Source organism: Parathielavia appendiculata, assembly GCF_033297405.1.
Source record: "Parathielavia appendiculata strain CBS 731.68 unplaced genomic scaffold N657scaffold_3, whole genome shotgun sequence".
Lineage (NCBI taxonomy): Eukaryota > Fungi > Ascomycota > Sordariomycetes > Sordariales > Chaetomiaceae > Parathielavia > Parathielavia appendiculata.
In genome coordinates, this window is record NW_026944222.1 from 1845950 (window position 1) to 1861186 (window position 15237).

Consider the following 15237-nt stretch of genomic DNA (forward strand, 5'->3'; position numbering starts at 1 on the left):
TCGTTGGTAGCCATCGGGGGGGCGGCAGGCTGAGGGGAGGGGCTAGCTCTTCGACGTTGCGTTCACTGCCCAGGAGCGTCTTCCAAGATGCCCGAAGAACAGACGTGCTGGGCTTTACTGGGCATGCTTGGGTAGCAAATCGGCAGTCCTAGGGGTAGTAGAAGTACCAGAACACGGCCAAGGAGACAAGCCGCGCATGTGGATGAGTTGTCTTGTCTGCGGAATGTAGTGTGAAAACTGGAATCCGGCTGGGCATGGAACCTATTCTGTCACATGATGGACAGCCTGCAAACGGCATTGAATGGTGTTGTACCTATATGTGGCAGGCAATGGCTGGTACTGTTGGGCCACAAGATTCGTCTACGGAGACACTAGACCTCCTTTCAGTCGACAACCATAGAACGTCGATGTTAATGGATGGCAGTCCACCATCATGATTTGGCTTGATTCCGGGAGCATGGATGAAATCGGGCCGAAGTCAAGAGAGTAGCAGAGCCAGGTTCTAATCAATTAGAGCCATTGATGACATTCGTGGCAGCTTCCTAACTGACCCCTTGTTTCAACCTCTTCACCCCCCATCTCCCGCCATCATCGTACAGATTTCCAAGACGGGTGGCGGCCCTTATGTAACCAGCGGATTCCGGTGGCAGCCGTTGATAGGCCTGGCAAACATCCAGCTGACCCGGATGTTTGTCAAGCCAGCCATACAAGACCTGCAGCAGTGTCGGACACGGCAATTCATCGTGGGGTGTTCCTTAAAGCTGGAGGACCAGCCGTTTCTTTGGAGCTAAGCTATTTGTCCTAGCAGATCTTGACTCACGTTACCACCGCCGTGCTAACTGAGCCAAACTCCTCAGCTACCTGATGTCACGTACTTCAGGTCATTCTCGTCGCCTTGGTTTAGCAGCTGCATCATGCGCAGCCACAAGACCAGAAGTCAGGCTTCATGAGTCTTGCCGGCTCCGACTCGACGCGTGGCGAGTTTAAACGCGAGCCCCTTCTGAAAAGCTGGGCGCTTCCTGTACAACAGCCAGAATCAACGCTTGTCTCTCCAAGGTAACGGGGCCCTGGATACACTCACACTCCCTCCCTTTCACCCCATTTTGGGGGTAGGGCGGAATCGGCCCCGACCTCCCGCACGGGACAAGCAATGGCCAAAGCCGCTCAATTTGTCGGAAGATAACGCGAAAGGGATATTTCAATCTGGTGCTATAATCTTTCTTATCATCGAAGGCATCACCGTATTCATGGAAGCAAGTGATCGAATCAGCACACGGAAATAAGTGGTTTGGTCCCGCCATAGTGTGGAACTGCTGTTGGCTAATTCAGGGATGGGGTCTAGGGAATCGAAGCATGAGGCTCTAGAATCCATGGGGATGACTATGAGCGGCATATGTTCCAAACATGGAGCGAGAAAAGAATCCTGGAGAATACACGTGTCTATACCGCGGGATGTGCCCGCCAACCGAAAACACGCCCGCTCGCCCTTGGACCGGATCAGACTCCGCCTGACAATCATCGCCGAGACTTCAGCGGCAACACTTGGTGGAGGATAGGATGGAAGAAGATGCAGGAGGCAAAGGCAGGAAGCTGCGAGTATCCCGTAAAAAACAGCCGGAAACCCACTCAAGCCGCTTGCTTAGCCAGGTTGGTACAGAATGCTCCCGCCAAGATCGGTATATCTCTGCCGCGCAAGTATTGGCATGTGAGTCCTCGCCAGCGTGGTGTTGGCTGTCGGAAGCAGCTTGGTCCTCGTCAAAGGTGGGAGATTGGAAAACACAGAGAATGGGAGAGTTTATGACTTACAAGGGCAAATTCACCGCCACTTACCAAAGACAGAACGAAGGTGACCTGTCATTGGACGATACCTGGTACGTCGAAACCTGAACTGGGGTCGCCGCTAGCGATAAAACAACATTTGTGGAAATGTAAGGACTTGGGGCGCGCAGTGAAAGGTTCGAGACCCCACATCAGTTTTGGGAAATTCATCACGCACACTGGACACCATGGGATTTGGAGCCAGAATTCGAACCCAGCGCCAGACGGACGATGAGACCACCTCGCCCTGTACCGTCCTCCGATTGAGTGCCAAAAAATCACTCAACCATTCCTGCAGCGTACTACGTGTTACCGTGTACTTGCAAATGTCAAACTCGGCCGTCGATCCTGCAACGTCCTGCAGCAGAGTTGGCCTTCCATGACAAGGGGATGCGGCACGTTGCCGGTTTGTTCACCGACGCCAAGCCCTACAGCGAATTACATGGCAACACCCGCGTTACCCGTGCAGCCGCCGACGACACGAGGACAGCTGCGCAGCGTGCGAACAGGCCAGCAGAGCCGTCAGTGGCGTCTGTCATAGGGCTCTGCCATTGGCATCGTAGTTCTGGCTTTCTGCGATCACCCGAAACTGGGAGCGCTAACGGAAACTTTGGGCTGTTTCTACCTTAGTTGTCCAGGATTGAGAATGCTGAGCATTGCTTCGCTCTGCTCTCGCACCAAAGTGGAGAATACCAGGCATGGACTGGACAAACATGTGCGAGCGCAGACCGACGCTGTCCAGCGTCTCGTCGTGGGCTTCTTGCACTGGAACCTTTCCATCCGGAGACCATGGGCCGCGTCTCGCTTGTAAGCCGGGCTGTTGAATCCGCCACTTTGGGCTAGCCGATCGACTGGATCAAGGTACCCGGTACCCGGGATGCTTTTGTCCGGGGAAGCGCTAAATCTTACGGATACTCTACCTGATATTGTTACTCGAATTCCTACACTGTAGCCGGGACTTAAGCCATGCCGTCGGCATCAACCAGGCTTGCCCAGACGCCCGGTTTCTCCTGTTTGTCGGCCAGAACCAGATGGTGGGGAGGGCCCTGACGGAGCTGCAACGTCAAGGGTACCTTACCGGGGTTCGCGTGAGCGCGGGAGGCGGCGTACTCACAAATGGCTCATTGTCCTGTTGCATGGGGATCACCCTGCCTGCCTGCCACCGGCCCATTTCCGACCTGCCTTTCCAGAAATCCAACAGGCGTTCCTGTAACACGGGCGGCTGGATCATACGAACAGCCCTTCCTGAGCGTTGCCGCAAGCGGTAGGGCATCTCGTCTATATAATTCCCCTGATCCTCCGCTCCCCAACTCCCTCGCCTTGATTCTCCCGCACTCATCTTCCCTTCTGTCAAGTCCACCTATACGTCTTCTCCCACGCCGAGCACTGCCGGCCATCCCACGTTCCACAACGCCACGGAAACACATAACACTTCCAACATGCCGCACCAACAGGAAGCCCTCAAGGCCACTCTTGAGAACAAGGGCCTCAAGTTCCACATCAAGGCTGGCAACGCCAAGTGGCAATGTACCGTCATGGACCGTGCCACCCAGTAAGGGCTTTGTTTCCTCCTCTCAGTGGCACATCAGAGTGCTAACCAGCATCTAGCGAGAGGATGAAGGCTGAGCGGACCGGCTCGTCTTCGTCGATTGAGACGACGTCGTCCACTTCGTCCAGCTCAAGCTTGAGGTCTCACTGAGACTTGTCATACCAACATCGAAGAGGGGGCCGCTCCCGCCCACCACTTACCTCTAGCGGAGAACGACACGTCAACCGGCAGATCGCTCGCGCGGCATCTCAGTAGCAAATTATACCCCAGCGGAGATGGAGTATAAAAGCGCCAGTTTCTCCCCGGAAGGTGACCAGGTTGCGGGTGGAACGGATCGGAAGGCCGATGGACGGAGAAGGATTCATCATCAGCTACAGTGGGGGTCTGACGACACCCACCTTTCTAGGTGGATCTCGATTATGGGACGGATGGTCGGATTTCGTGGTTGGGCCAAACTCGCCGAGTGCTCGCCGTCGTTTATCTGCGGTTCATCAATTCCATATTTACAGTACGTTGCCCGTGTTTCAGGACGGTGGACAAAACAGTTGGGTTGGGTTCTCTACCTTTGGGAAATTTATAATGAGATTGTTTTCACGCAACGTCGGTATAGCTTTTTCACCGCGGCATATCAACAATTGCTTGAGTTCCCTGCGTGTGCCAGCTTTCGGTCAGGGCCCCACGGCACTACTGTGTATATGTTGGAAAGGCTCTTCGTACCGACGCAGAATGCGCAGCCTACTGGCTGCAGGGCGGAAACGCCGGGAAAGACTTTGTTTTATTCTATTTTATTTATTTAGTATAAATAACGTTATAACGTTATATATATATATATATATTTTGGCTGGGTGGCGCCCTGTTCGTCTGGACAACGACGCCCTAACTTCTCGCGGACAAACCGAGTTGCCGGCTGACAGTGGCATCGCGGAAGCATAGTACAGGACTGTTTTAGTCCACAAAGTTCTTTCCCGCGTGCCGCGCTAGAGTCTGGATTCGGAATTCACTCCTTTTCGGGCTTCGGATTCGCTTCATCGTCGTGACAGTACAGCCCGTACGGATCATTCAAACAACGATCCAGAGAGGTACGGGTGGGGCATCATCAAGCCGATGTCCGAGCGATCCTCTTACATGGTATACGCGGAGACAGGCCTTTCGGACTATGTGGTCTGGCGCCCTAGACTACGGATCCGGACGTGTGTTGGATTTGGCAGATGGTCAGGTGAGGGAGGAAGTTCAGGAGTGACTAATGGTTTGGCAATAGGGTTCTCAAGATCAGGAAAAGTCCCGAAACTGTTTTGGGAGAACGCTGACACCAGGATCATTATCAATTGGTTGCCCATATTTTGGCGCCTAATTACTACGGTGTAGTATTATAAATTGGTGGCTTGTGACGGAAAGCGCGCCCTGGACTCATGCTCTCAGCGGTGGGTGATCGGTGGGTGGCCTGTGCGCCTACTTATCTTTCCCGCGTCGCAGACGCGCATCCTGTACGGACGTATACTCTCCCTCTTCCTTCCCTTAGCTTCGATTAGCAGAACTGAATCGGCATTCGCAGTGCCGCCTCCCCGAATTGGGATCTATTACAGCTACTGTGAATACTAGCTAATTCTGCTGATTATATATAAAGTGGTGAGCAGATTCTTTGGTAGCGACAAGTACAAATCGTTATAATGAAAAATACTTCCGTATTTCGTCTCGAAACAACATGGAAGCCAGACAAACTGCGCCTTTGTCCCGATTACCGAGGCGGGCTGTAATCGGAACCGGGCCCGCCTTGCCCGGGCTGCCGCCACTACGTAAGCTCTGGGTCCGGGTGCTTGAACAAAAGCCACACCAACCCCCGAGTCGGCTTTGCCGCTGCCATCTTCCCACCCACTTTGCCGCCCATCAATCTCTGGTTGTCAATCTGGAAGCGAGTTGGGATTCTTAAGGGCCTCCTGTTCCAGTCAATCATGCCGGTCCCCGTCGCGGCCAAAGGTGAGAGTTACAGCTGCCTCCCTGTGTTCCCGTACCCCTGTCTGCCCCGCGCTTGACTTGCGAATCACGGTGCCTAGTCTGGCGAAGTGGCGAGCTCCCCGTGAAAGACGCGCAATCTCTCAGTCTCTACTGTTATGCCCCAAGATGTCGTGTCCGAAGGCTTGCTCTGGTTGTCGGGGAATTCACCACCATCAACGATATAACAACACGTAACACGCTCAAAGTTCGAGTTCGACATATTCTCTTGGCCATCCTTATTCTTGCCCCGCCTTGTCAGCATGCCACCTGTTAACCACGCTGTTCTCGCCTCAGTCGGCATCGTCGCTGCCTCGGTAGCCGTGGCAGCTGCCATTGCCATCTACGAAATACCGGAGGTCCGCCGCGCCGCTGAGGACCTCCGCAGACGCATAGCCATTGCCCTTCATTCGCTCGGAGACAACGTCGACCCAAACAACCCTAATAGCCGAGAGCCTCGGTTCAACCGGCCCGAAGACGCCGAGGGCTTCTATCAAACTCATGATGTCGACGCCGACGAGGAAACAAGAAGGCGGCAGCGGGAGGAGCTGATGTACTGGAACAGGCGCCGCGAGACCGAAAAGCAGCGTCATAGCCCAGAAGCCCAGCAGCGGCCCCGCGGCTCGACCTTTGACGACTTCCTACAGCCGGACGGGGCAGGCGAAAGCGGCACCTATGTCTATAACACCGGAGCGAATGCCTGGCCCGCTGAGTCCTCCAACGTCCTCCGCCGCCGAGTCAACGTCGAAGCTGTTCGCGGACTCAACGCCAGGCTGCTCACCAACCCCTTCAGCGACGAGTATGGCATCGAACTAGAAGACCGCTCCGACCTGCTCCCCCCAGCCCGCGACGATGTCATGTCGGACATCTACAACGCCACCCCGCTTGTCCAGTCCGCATCGGCCGCCGCCCCCTTGCAGCCGGTGCCAGTCCCCGCGGCAGCAAGCGAAGTCATCTTTGACTTTGCCTCCCACGCACCCAGCGAGTACGGCACGGCCACAAGCTCAGACCATGACCAACACCATGACGGCCCACAACAACCGGCCTCCCCGACCACCACAACCACCTCCTCCTCCCGCAGCGCGACCCTGGACCGCGAGCTCGCCGACGACGAGTACATGACGGCCGGGCAAGACGATCGCAGCGCGTACGCGTCGATCCAGGCGTGGGCGGCGCAGCAAAACGCGTCCCACAATGAAGGCTTCTACTCGCCGCTGCCCAGCACTCCACGGACGCCCGTTTCGGAGCCCGAACTGATCAGCGAAGGGCAGCTCACGCCAACCGACTCGGCGTCGGTGGCTGGATTTGGAGTGGACGTTGCGCGCGACGTACTGGGCGAGTCAAGGGGTGAGGACGAGTTCGATGTCATGAGCGAGACGGATGGTGGTGGCGGCGTACCCACGCCCGGGAGCTGGTCCGACGTGGGGAGCGTTGTTAGTGAGAGTGAGAGTCTGGCGAGGGCGTAGGAGTATTTACGGTGCGGAATGACTTTGGGGTTTGTATGCGGATACCATCGATCTCGTGTCTCTTAGTTCCTCTTGGCCTTACTAGGTATGGCGTTAATGGGAGAATAGGATGGATTGGATGGGATAACAAAGGCATTGGATGATCCCAGGGGGAATGGGTTCAAGTCGTACTGTCTGTGTTGTCAGCTGGCTGCTGCCGCGGACAGTACATAGGAGTCTGCCTGGTGCGGGTTTTGTGCCACCTGTCCGGGCTAAAGGGCATAAACGACCAAATTCCAGTGAAACTTAAGTTCCGAAATGAAGATAACGTGGTTCACTATTGAATGGCGCACTTTTCCAGACCTTACCACTCCAAACTGTCAATAGTCCACCAGAACCGATGAAATCAATTGCAATCGCCCGGATTCGCTTGAACTATCTATTTGTTCAGCCTCCGGGTATGTTCTTGCATTGCGGCCAGTCTTGCGGCAGATGCTACACAGCCGCAAACACCTCTAACGCCTCTTCAATGGTCTTTTACTTTCCTCCTCGATACGCCCTCCTTCTTCCACTACACCCTTCTGTGCCATTTTTCCCTTAGCTTGGCTTCTATTAATAGCTCCGCTATCTTAAGAGACGCGTCCGTTTAGCTCTATAGCGCTTGTAGAGTGCTTCGTTAACCTTTTAAAATATCTATATCTCGGCTTCTAAAAGGGTAGTCTGATGAGAAACTACTTATATCCCTTTGAAAGCCGGTTAATAGCAGCTAAAATTGGAGTTGGAGAGCTGTCCTAATGTCATTCAATTCGATTCTTAATAAGGGTACACTATAAAAGAGCTATATAGGTAATTTAGAACATCTTAGAAATGTATAGTATCCGTAATCTATTAGAGAAGATTGGCAATATCACCTATATTTACAATCTAGGGCGAAAACCCTCGCGAATCTCGGTCTAGTTGTTGGAAGTGATGGCACTTGAAACTCGGAAACTGGGTTGCCGGTGTCGTACCCTGGTCAGGGAATACACAGCTGTTACATAAGGTCCGGGAGCTACCCAAGTAACCTGAGGAGAAGAAGAGAAGACAACTCAATTGACAGATTCTGGGCTAGTCCCAAGTACTCGAAAAGTTCACTGTTTTAACGGCTCCCATAAAGCGTGTCACAGTGGAATTGTGGCTGTTGGCTTTCCAACACTAGTATGTACCAGACAATGGCCCCCTCTTCTATCTTCGTTAAATTCGAATGGCTGTGATAGCTGTCAGCTTTCGCGAGCTGGCCCTTCATTCTACGGCGGATGGTAGCCGCGGGTACGTTGTAGATCTCTACAGCGCGACGGATGCTTATACACGATGTTGATCGATCGGATCGCTTCGATTACTAGAAGCACTCGGTGTTCAGCGGAATATCCTGCATCGTTTTGGCGGAATAAACACGCCTGGAAGTCAAGTGGTGGTTGTACTGGCAAAAGTGCGCCACTCAATGGGTGAGCCGCGCAATGGTGGACCACGTTATATAAAAAGTTGCATATGCTTTCCTGGTATACATCTACGCCATGGTTACTGCGAGCATAGATCACCGTCTTCATCCTTGGCCTTTTTGACATAGTCCCCAAACAGCTTGTCTACGGACTGCCCAAAGAGCTCTGGCCAGAAGCACTCGGCCTTGTACTTGTCATTCCGAAGCTTGTCGTTCAGCCGGCGGATGGTACCCTCGCCGAATCGCAACTCGAGGTACTGTAGGAAGTAGGCAGTGTGCTGGTAGCCTCTGTCCCAGTCTGAGTGGTTGTTAGCAAAATCCCGTCGATGGCTCCAAGGAGCAGCTGGAGATAAGGAAACTGAAAAGAGCCCATACCGCCTCCTGTCTCTCTCTTCCAGTGCGGCGGACTGAGATTGCAATTCAACCGCACCCAGTCGGCGATGCCCTCGATCAGCCCGCCCGGACAGGTACCCTGTGCATCCCACTGGTAGCAATGGACGAGCTCGTGCGTGATGACGCCGGTGATCTCATCCTTGAGACGTGAGGCGGGGCTAATGGAGTTGATGTAGTTGAGGGAGAAATGGATCGCTTTGTGGTCGTCGTCCAAATCGGTCTTGTGGGCTCAGATCAGGCGTGTAAGTCAAGAACTCAGGTCACTTGGATATGAGAGTCCAGGGGGTGACTGAAGAGCGGCAATTCCCTACCCCGGTTGTGTACGCGACACCGCCCATGTCACGAAGGACAATCGTAACAGACCGGGTTGGCGGGACGGTTGTGTCTCCGTCGGAGGGCGACCTGTAGAGCAGTCGCAAGACATTTTCTACGGCTGCGGAGACCACGGTGGCTGCATTGACAGCGTTAAGAAACTTGGCAGCACCGGGGTGGCCGAGATCATGAATCTTGAGCCGGAGCTTTGGTTGTGCGAATCGTCTGTCGCCTGTCTTTGGCTGCGATGCTTGTTGTTGGCTCGGTTCGATGGTGATGTCTCGCGTCCGGTCAGGCAGTGGAACTGGAGTCTGCGTTGGCGATGCGGGATAGTTTTGTTCTCGCACAGTCATTGCGTTGGCTTAGGGGAGGTGATAAAGGAGTATAAGTATAGCGGTTATGCAGAGAAAAAAAGAAGAAAACAAAGCCTGAATGGACCGGCGAGTGTTCCGAGGGATATTTGAGAATCCAATGTCACAGTTGTCGCCAAAGATATGTAGCGGTAGATAGTTTTGGCACTATGAAGGACTCAAAGAGATAACGTTAGACCATCCAACTTATAAGATCGATTCTCACAATCAGCTCCATGATTCACCTCCTGTCAACTGTCGAGAACTTAAGGGGGGTTGATGAGCTAGGCCTCTAGGGAGCATCTCACCACGCGGGGTAAAACATGGAATGGGACAGTGGTTGCGGGGTACCTAGCAAGGTTGCAGGGTTGCAGAGAAGTCACGCAGCGGCCCGGTTGTTAAGGTGACGGGTGGCCCCACCTGGCCAGCGCGCCCCCCTTGATTTGGCATGGGTCTGGCAATTGATAATCATCGCGCGCCACCCCAATGTCTTTGATCAAGCTCAGCCGCGAGGTAATTTGCGCCGACGAACATCACCATCAAGAAGGCCTGTCACAGCCTCCCACCAGCTTCCGCATACCTACCTGTATGTCACCTGTGTCTGCAAGCCAGGCCCGTCTGACATATTGTAAGTGCACCGTCCTGTTGGATCTGTTAATGGTGTTAAGAGACAGTTCTGCGACATCACGCTACCCAGTGTTTGTTTTCTTCCCTTTTCTGCAACAACCCGACGACCCAATCTTACCGAAATTCGACAGGAACCTGACCCGTTTCTACACAGCGCCTGTCTGTCTTGACGCCCATCACGCTGTCGTCCCTCTATTGGGAGGAAAATGTCAGAAAGAATTACCGACGAGCAGGTCGCCGACCTCATCACCCTCCTACTGCGCAGCGATGCCTCGGTCGATGCCAAGGTCCAGCAGGTCACAGCGATCAAGTCAAGTATCAAGCAACAAACAGTACCCGAATCCTGTATAATACCCGTATTTGACGCGCTGCGCACAGCGTCCAGTTCTCAGCATGCCAACCTCGTCAATGCCGGCTTCACTGCGCTCAATCACCTGTTCACCAGACTCTCGCGACAGGATCCAAAGGCGCTGGCAAAGGAGGGTGTCCGCACACTGCCCTTGATTATTGAGAGACTTGGCGACCAGAAAGAGAAGTTCCGCCAGCTGGCGCTTCAAATACTGGTCACCCTGTACAAAGTTGCGCCCGTCGAGGTTGAGCGCTCTGTGCGCAACACAGCCATGGTTGGCAAGAACCCACGGGCAAAAGAGGCCAGCCTACATTGGCTACTCCAGGTATGCACTTGGACATGGAACTGTCGTCGCATTAAACGAACTAAGTTGGAGCGTAGATGCATCAAGAGCATGGCCTCCAATTTCGTGCCTACGTCCCGACCCTGATGGAGCTGCTTGAGGATGCTGACGGCATGGTACGCGACGTGGCCAAGTCGACAGTCATAGAGTTGTTCAAGTACGATTCAAGCCCAGTTTAGCGGAATGGCATCAACTTACAAGAGACAAAGGAACGCACCCAATGCCGCAAAGTCAGACCTGAAGAGACAACTAAAAAGTTTCAAGGTTCGCCCGGCCATTGAGCAGGCGATTGTCAAGGAGCTCATTCCCACGAGCGCGGCTCCAGCTTCACAGATGGACAATCCTGAAGAGCCAGCGCCGTCCCGCCACAACCTCGCTGCGAGCGTATCCTCCACGTCCCACCGCCCAGTGACTCCCGGGCTGCCAGAAAGTAACCGTCCCGAGCCTGTGGAACCGTCATACGTGAACACATTGCGCGAGCTCGACGAGATCCTAAAAGAGATGCATTTCCACTTTGAGGGCAAGGAGACGGAGCAAAACTGGTTGAAGCGGGAGGAGAGTATAACCAGGCTGCGGAGACTCATTGCTGGCAACGCGGCTACCGATTTTCACGATCAATATCTCACCGGCCTGCGAGCGTTGTTGGACGGCATCATCAAAGCTGTCGTTTCGCTGCGGACAAGTCTTTCCAAGGAGGGCTGCAGTTTGGTCCAAGACATCGCCCGAGTCTACGGCCCAGCAATGGATCCCATGGTAGAGTTGCTCATGCAGACGTTCATTAAGCTGACAGCCGCCACCAAGAAGATTGCCTCCCAGCAGGCAAACACTACCGTCGATACCATTGTCGCACGGGTTTCCTACAATTCCCGGATTATGCAGCATATCTGGGGCGCATGCCAGGACAAGAATGTCCAGCCGCGACTCTATGCCTCTGGCTGGCTGAAGACACTGTTGAACAAGGAAGCTCACCACAAGAATCACGTGGAGCACACAGGGGGCCTGGACCTGATCGAGAAGTGCATCAAGAAAGGCCTCGCCGATGCCAATCCTGGCGTGAGGGAGAAGATGCGTGCGACTTACTGGACCTTCGCGAGCATCTGGCCGGCAAGGGCCGAGGTTATCATGAGCGGACTGGATTCGACCGCGGCGCGGCTGCTGCAGAACGATCCCAACAACCCCAACCTGCCCAAGAAGCCGGAAGGGGCCGCTCGGCCTGGCCTGGGTTTGTCGAAGAGCACAATGGGCCCCCCGAAGCCGAGCATTCGGGATGCGATTGCTCAGAAGAGAGCCATGGCGACTACCAAGGCCCTTCCCGCCCGACCTGGTTCTGCCATGTCACATTTCTCGCCCGTCAGGACTGTGTCGGGTTCAACCCAAACGGCGGCAGCAACAACGACCTCCACGGTGCGCACAAGGCCCGAGTCAGCCATCATAACCTCTACAGGCGGGATTTCAGGTGCGCCGTTGAGACCGGGGAGAAGGAGGCCTGAGATGGCGGCCCGGCCAGCCACTGCGGGACCGTACTCGGTTAGAAGCCATGACCAACCTTCAATAGAGCAGCACAGTCCGCCCAGTAACCCCAAAACGAAAGCCGTCACGCCAAAGTCAATCACTTCATCACCAAAACGGACGGTCCCTAAAAATGTCCGGCCGTGCCAAGTTGCAAGTCCGAGCGAGTCACACCTCCCAGCACCGATGAGGGCGGGGACACCGAGTCATTTTGGATCTCCCCGGACCACTCCCACAAGATTCGTGGCGCCGCCTGTGGTACCGCCCTCGAGCAGCCCCTCCAAGGGACACGAGGATCTCACTTTGGTCGTGCCGACCGTGACGGCCCAGAGGACCTCGCCTCAAGAGGAACAGCCTCCTCAAAGCCCGGTGGAGGACGTTCAAACGAACTTGAGCCCCGCTAGCACGCCTTCACGATCTACTAGATCCCCTACTGTTGCGCCGACCAGCCCTCCTCAGGTCATTCCGTCCGCTTCGAAGGGTGAAAGTCCCGTGGCTGCTCCGCCACCGTCGGTTGAGCCTCCTACACCTTCTCCGCCTAGCCCGCCACGCTTGGAGGTGTATGAAGACCCGTTCACCAGGGAGCAACAGCTTACACCAACGGCCATCTTTACCGGCCCGGTTCTGGAGGATCGTCCCGTCAACGAGGACGCCGCAATCTTGCAGCAGGCAGTCCAGCTTCAACCCCAGCAGAATGGCGAAACCAACGGCGTCGCTGTGTCACCGGAAAAGATCAGACAGAACCTGCGCCTGCTTGACAGCGGAATTGCCAAAGTCCAACAAAAGTCGCTTGACGTACACGGTTTCCGCAAGCTCCAAAGCATTATCCGCGACAGCGATACCAAAACGGCCGCCGGCGCCCCGCTGCTCAACGACGACAGGTTTGACGCCCTGGTGTCGGGCCTCTTTGATTTCCTCGAGTCGCCTCTCACCAACTTAGCCCCCGAAAAGGCGCAGGACGTCAAGGCCCAGGTATTGGCGACCATTAAGCTGCTGCTCAAACGCATGCGCCACTCGTTCCAGCCGCACGTGTCGCGCGGCCTGGAGAACCTGCTGCGCGCCCGCGCCGCCTATGACGGGCGCACGCACATCGTCAGCGGGCTGGAGCTGCTCGCGTCGGAGCTGGCGAACCTCGGCGACACGAGCGAGATCGTGCTGGTGCTCTGCCGCATGCTCGGCGCCATGGACGTGGAGAACGGGCCTACTTCTTCAGGCGCCGGCAGGTCGCTCAGCATGGGCCTGCACGTCCTCCGGGAGATGATGGACGCGCGCGGCGGGGGGTTCAGCCCCAGCGAGGCCGAGCTCGAGGCCCTGGCCGGCCTGGCGGGCAGGTGTCTGGAGAGTTTGGAGTCGGCGGTTCGGATGGACGCGGTGCTACTGTGTGTTGCGTTGCATGCGAGGGTTGGGGATGCTAGGTTCTGGGGCGCGGTCAAGGGGGTCAAGGAGGACCCAAAGAGTCTGATAACTTATTATATTGTGAGGCGGCAGAGGGAGGTCGGCGCCGCAGGGGTTGCGCAGGTGGTTTGAGCGACCCTGGCGGTTTTCTGTCTTGGGTCTCATTGTGCTGGGTGGTGGAACATGAGGTTAACTTGTTGTTTTTCTCTCCCTCTCTCTCTTTTTTTGGGAAAGGAGGGCTCGTCATGTCCCACTCTTACGGCATTGTATAATCACGACACTAGGGCTGGAAGGGGGGGGGATGCAAGCGGGAAAGAGAGCGTGGCGTCTTTCAAGGGTTTGTGGTTGGTTGCCACCGACGGCTGCGCTGGTTCGGCGTTTCCTGGTTATGCCTTGACGGAAAGACTTGTTAAATTGCCGGCCATGATCAGGTTACCTGGCGTTCAGGGCTTTCTGTTGGTTTTCTTAATATACATACTGCTGAGCTAGTTTACTATTGAACTCCCTCAAGGTAGCGGTGCCTTTCGATGGACGCTGTTCGTTCTCCGCTCTGCGCTTGCCACAACACTATGTTGCTGGTATGTGGCGAGTTGCCCTGATTACTCCGTATGGAAGTCAGTCTGTTTGTGTGCTTGGCCGACTATTTGACTCTCCTATGCTGTAGTCTCAACTGATGATCGATACGGCTCTTGAATCAACGGAACTTGAACAAGTCACTGATTGTGCAACACCTCTAAACCCTTAAGGACCGAGTCTAAGGTCCCAGTACCGAGGATTCATTGTCTTTCGTCTTTTTCCCAGATTCCTCCTTGCTCCTCTTCTTCTAGATGCTTTCCCCACGGAGAGGAAGCAAGTAAACACATCAGGTATGTGAAGTTGCCAATCGTCACAGCGGTCGAGTTTGTCTTCGGCATCGTTCTGTCCTACCACGGAGAGTCCGGATTGGATATCATATAGGCACCCTCTAACTTACTCACCGCGCCCTTTTTCTAGTCTCCATACCTTAGCAAGACTGCCTACATTCTGTTTTCAAGTGTATCCAATCTACTCTGGCTCGGCATGTTCCAGATTACTTCCTTCGTGGATACAGGGGCGGGCGGACGCGAGCGCGGGGAATTGCAACCACGCGGTTCCCCTATTCCCGAGAAGTGCTTGAGCAAATCCCGTCTTTCCTTTTCAAGGTCCTCTGGACAGCTCGGCGCTTCCTAGGGGCGTGGTTCCATGGGCGGCAGTAATGGAGTACCTATGCAGAAACATAAACATGCAAAAGAGACGGTCGATGTTTCCATGCTCGAGGGGACGTCTTCACACTACAAGACCTAGGTTTCGCTTTAGAGAACTGGTGTTTTGTGTAGCTTCGGTGAGGTGACGTCTCGTGTTTCTTCAAGTTCATCGCAAGATGTCGGAAATTTAATTGAACCGGACTGGGCCGGGTTTCTATTTGAAACGCCAAGCAGCGGATGTCGTTATTGGGCGAAACTTGCAGATCCCATAAAAGGCACGCCGTGGACCTCCGTTTACATAAAAGACAGTAGATCTGAAAAACGATGTCTCAGTTTATTAAGTCGATTTATTATTTAAGGGACATGTCAACCCAGGGAGACCCAGATTGAATGTTTCGCTGACAGCAGCGCTATGAGATGAGACATGTAGGCAGTGTTCAAGTTATTTACAAAGACGG

General features: G+C 54.6%; 5 protein-coding genes across 5 annotated transcripts; 4 read left to right on the forward strand and 1 right to left on the reverse strand.

Annotated features, from left to right (window-relative positions):
- Positions 1–3257: 3257 nt before the first annotated feature.
- N657DRAFT_679095 (uncharacterized protein) lies at positions 3258–3517 on the forward strand (the record flags this gene model as incomplete). Its single annotated transcript, XM_062796143.1, has 2 exons — positions 3258–3370; positions 3427–3517. The coding sequence occupies 2 exons, from the start codon at positions 3258–3260 to the stop codon at positions 3515–3517; spliced, it is 204 nt and encodes a 67-aa protein (XP_062649868.1).
- Positions 3518–3569: 52 nt separating this feature from the next.
- On the forward strand, positions 3570–4386 carry N657DRAFT_291948 (uncharacterized protein). Its single transcript, XM_062786641.1, has one exon. It carries the CDS (start codon positions 3713–3715, stop codon positions 4298–4300), a length of 588 nt encoding a protein of 195 aa, XP_062649869.1. The 5' UTR covers positions 3570–3712; the 3' UTR covers positions 4301–4386.
- An 856-nt stretch (positions 4387–5242) lies between these two features.
- On the forward strand, positions 5243–6822 carry N657DRAFT_662423 (uncharacterized protein; the record flags this gene model as incomplete). Its single annotated transcript, XM_062795143.1, has 2 exons — positions 5243–5341; positions 5654–6822. The coding sequence occupies exons 1-2, from the start codon at positions 5317–5319 to the stop codon at positions 6820–6822; spliced, it is 1194 nt and encodes a 397-aa protein (XP_062649870.1). The 5' UTR covers positions 5243–5316.
- Positions 6823–8188: 1366 nt separating this feature from the next.
- On the reverse strand, positions 8189–9649 carry N657DRAFT_614524 (BSP-domain-containing protein). Its single transcript, XM_062790442.1, has 3 exons — positions 8983–9649; positions 8654–8891; positions 8189–8576 (listed from the first exon to the last, which is right to left on the reverse strand). Exons 1-3 carry the CDS (start codon positions 9334–9336, stop codon positions 8359–8361), a joined length of 810 nt encoding a protein of 269 aa, XP_062649871.1. The 5' UTR covers positions 9337–9649; the 3' UTR covers positions 8189–8358.
- Positions 9650–9845: 196 nt separating this feature from the next.
- Positions 9846–14062, forward strand: N657DRAFT_642871 (ARM repeat-containing protein). The gene is made up of 4 exons (XM_062792429.1): positions 9846–9961; positions 10092–10634; positions 10691–10809; positions 10862–14062. Exons 2-4 carry the CDS (start codon positions 10167–10169, stop codon positions 13686–13688), a joined length of 3414 nt encoding a protein of 1137 aa, XP_062649872.1. The 5' UTR covers positions 9846–9961; positions 10092–10166; the 3' UTR covers positions 13689–14062.
- The last annotated feature ends 1175 nt before the right edge of the window (positions 14063–15237 follow it).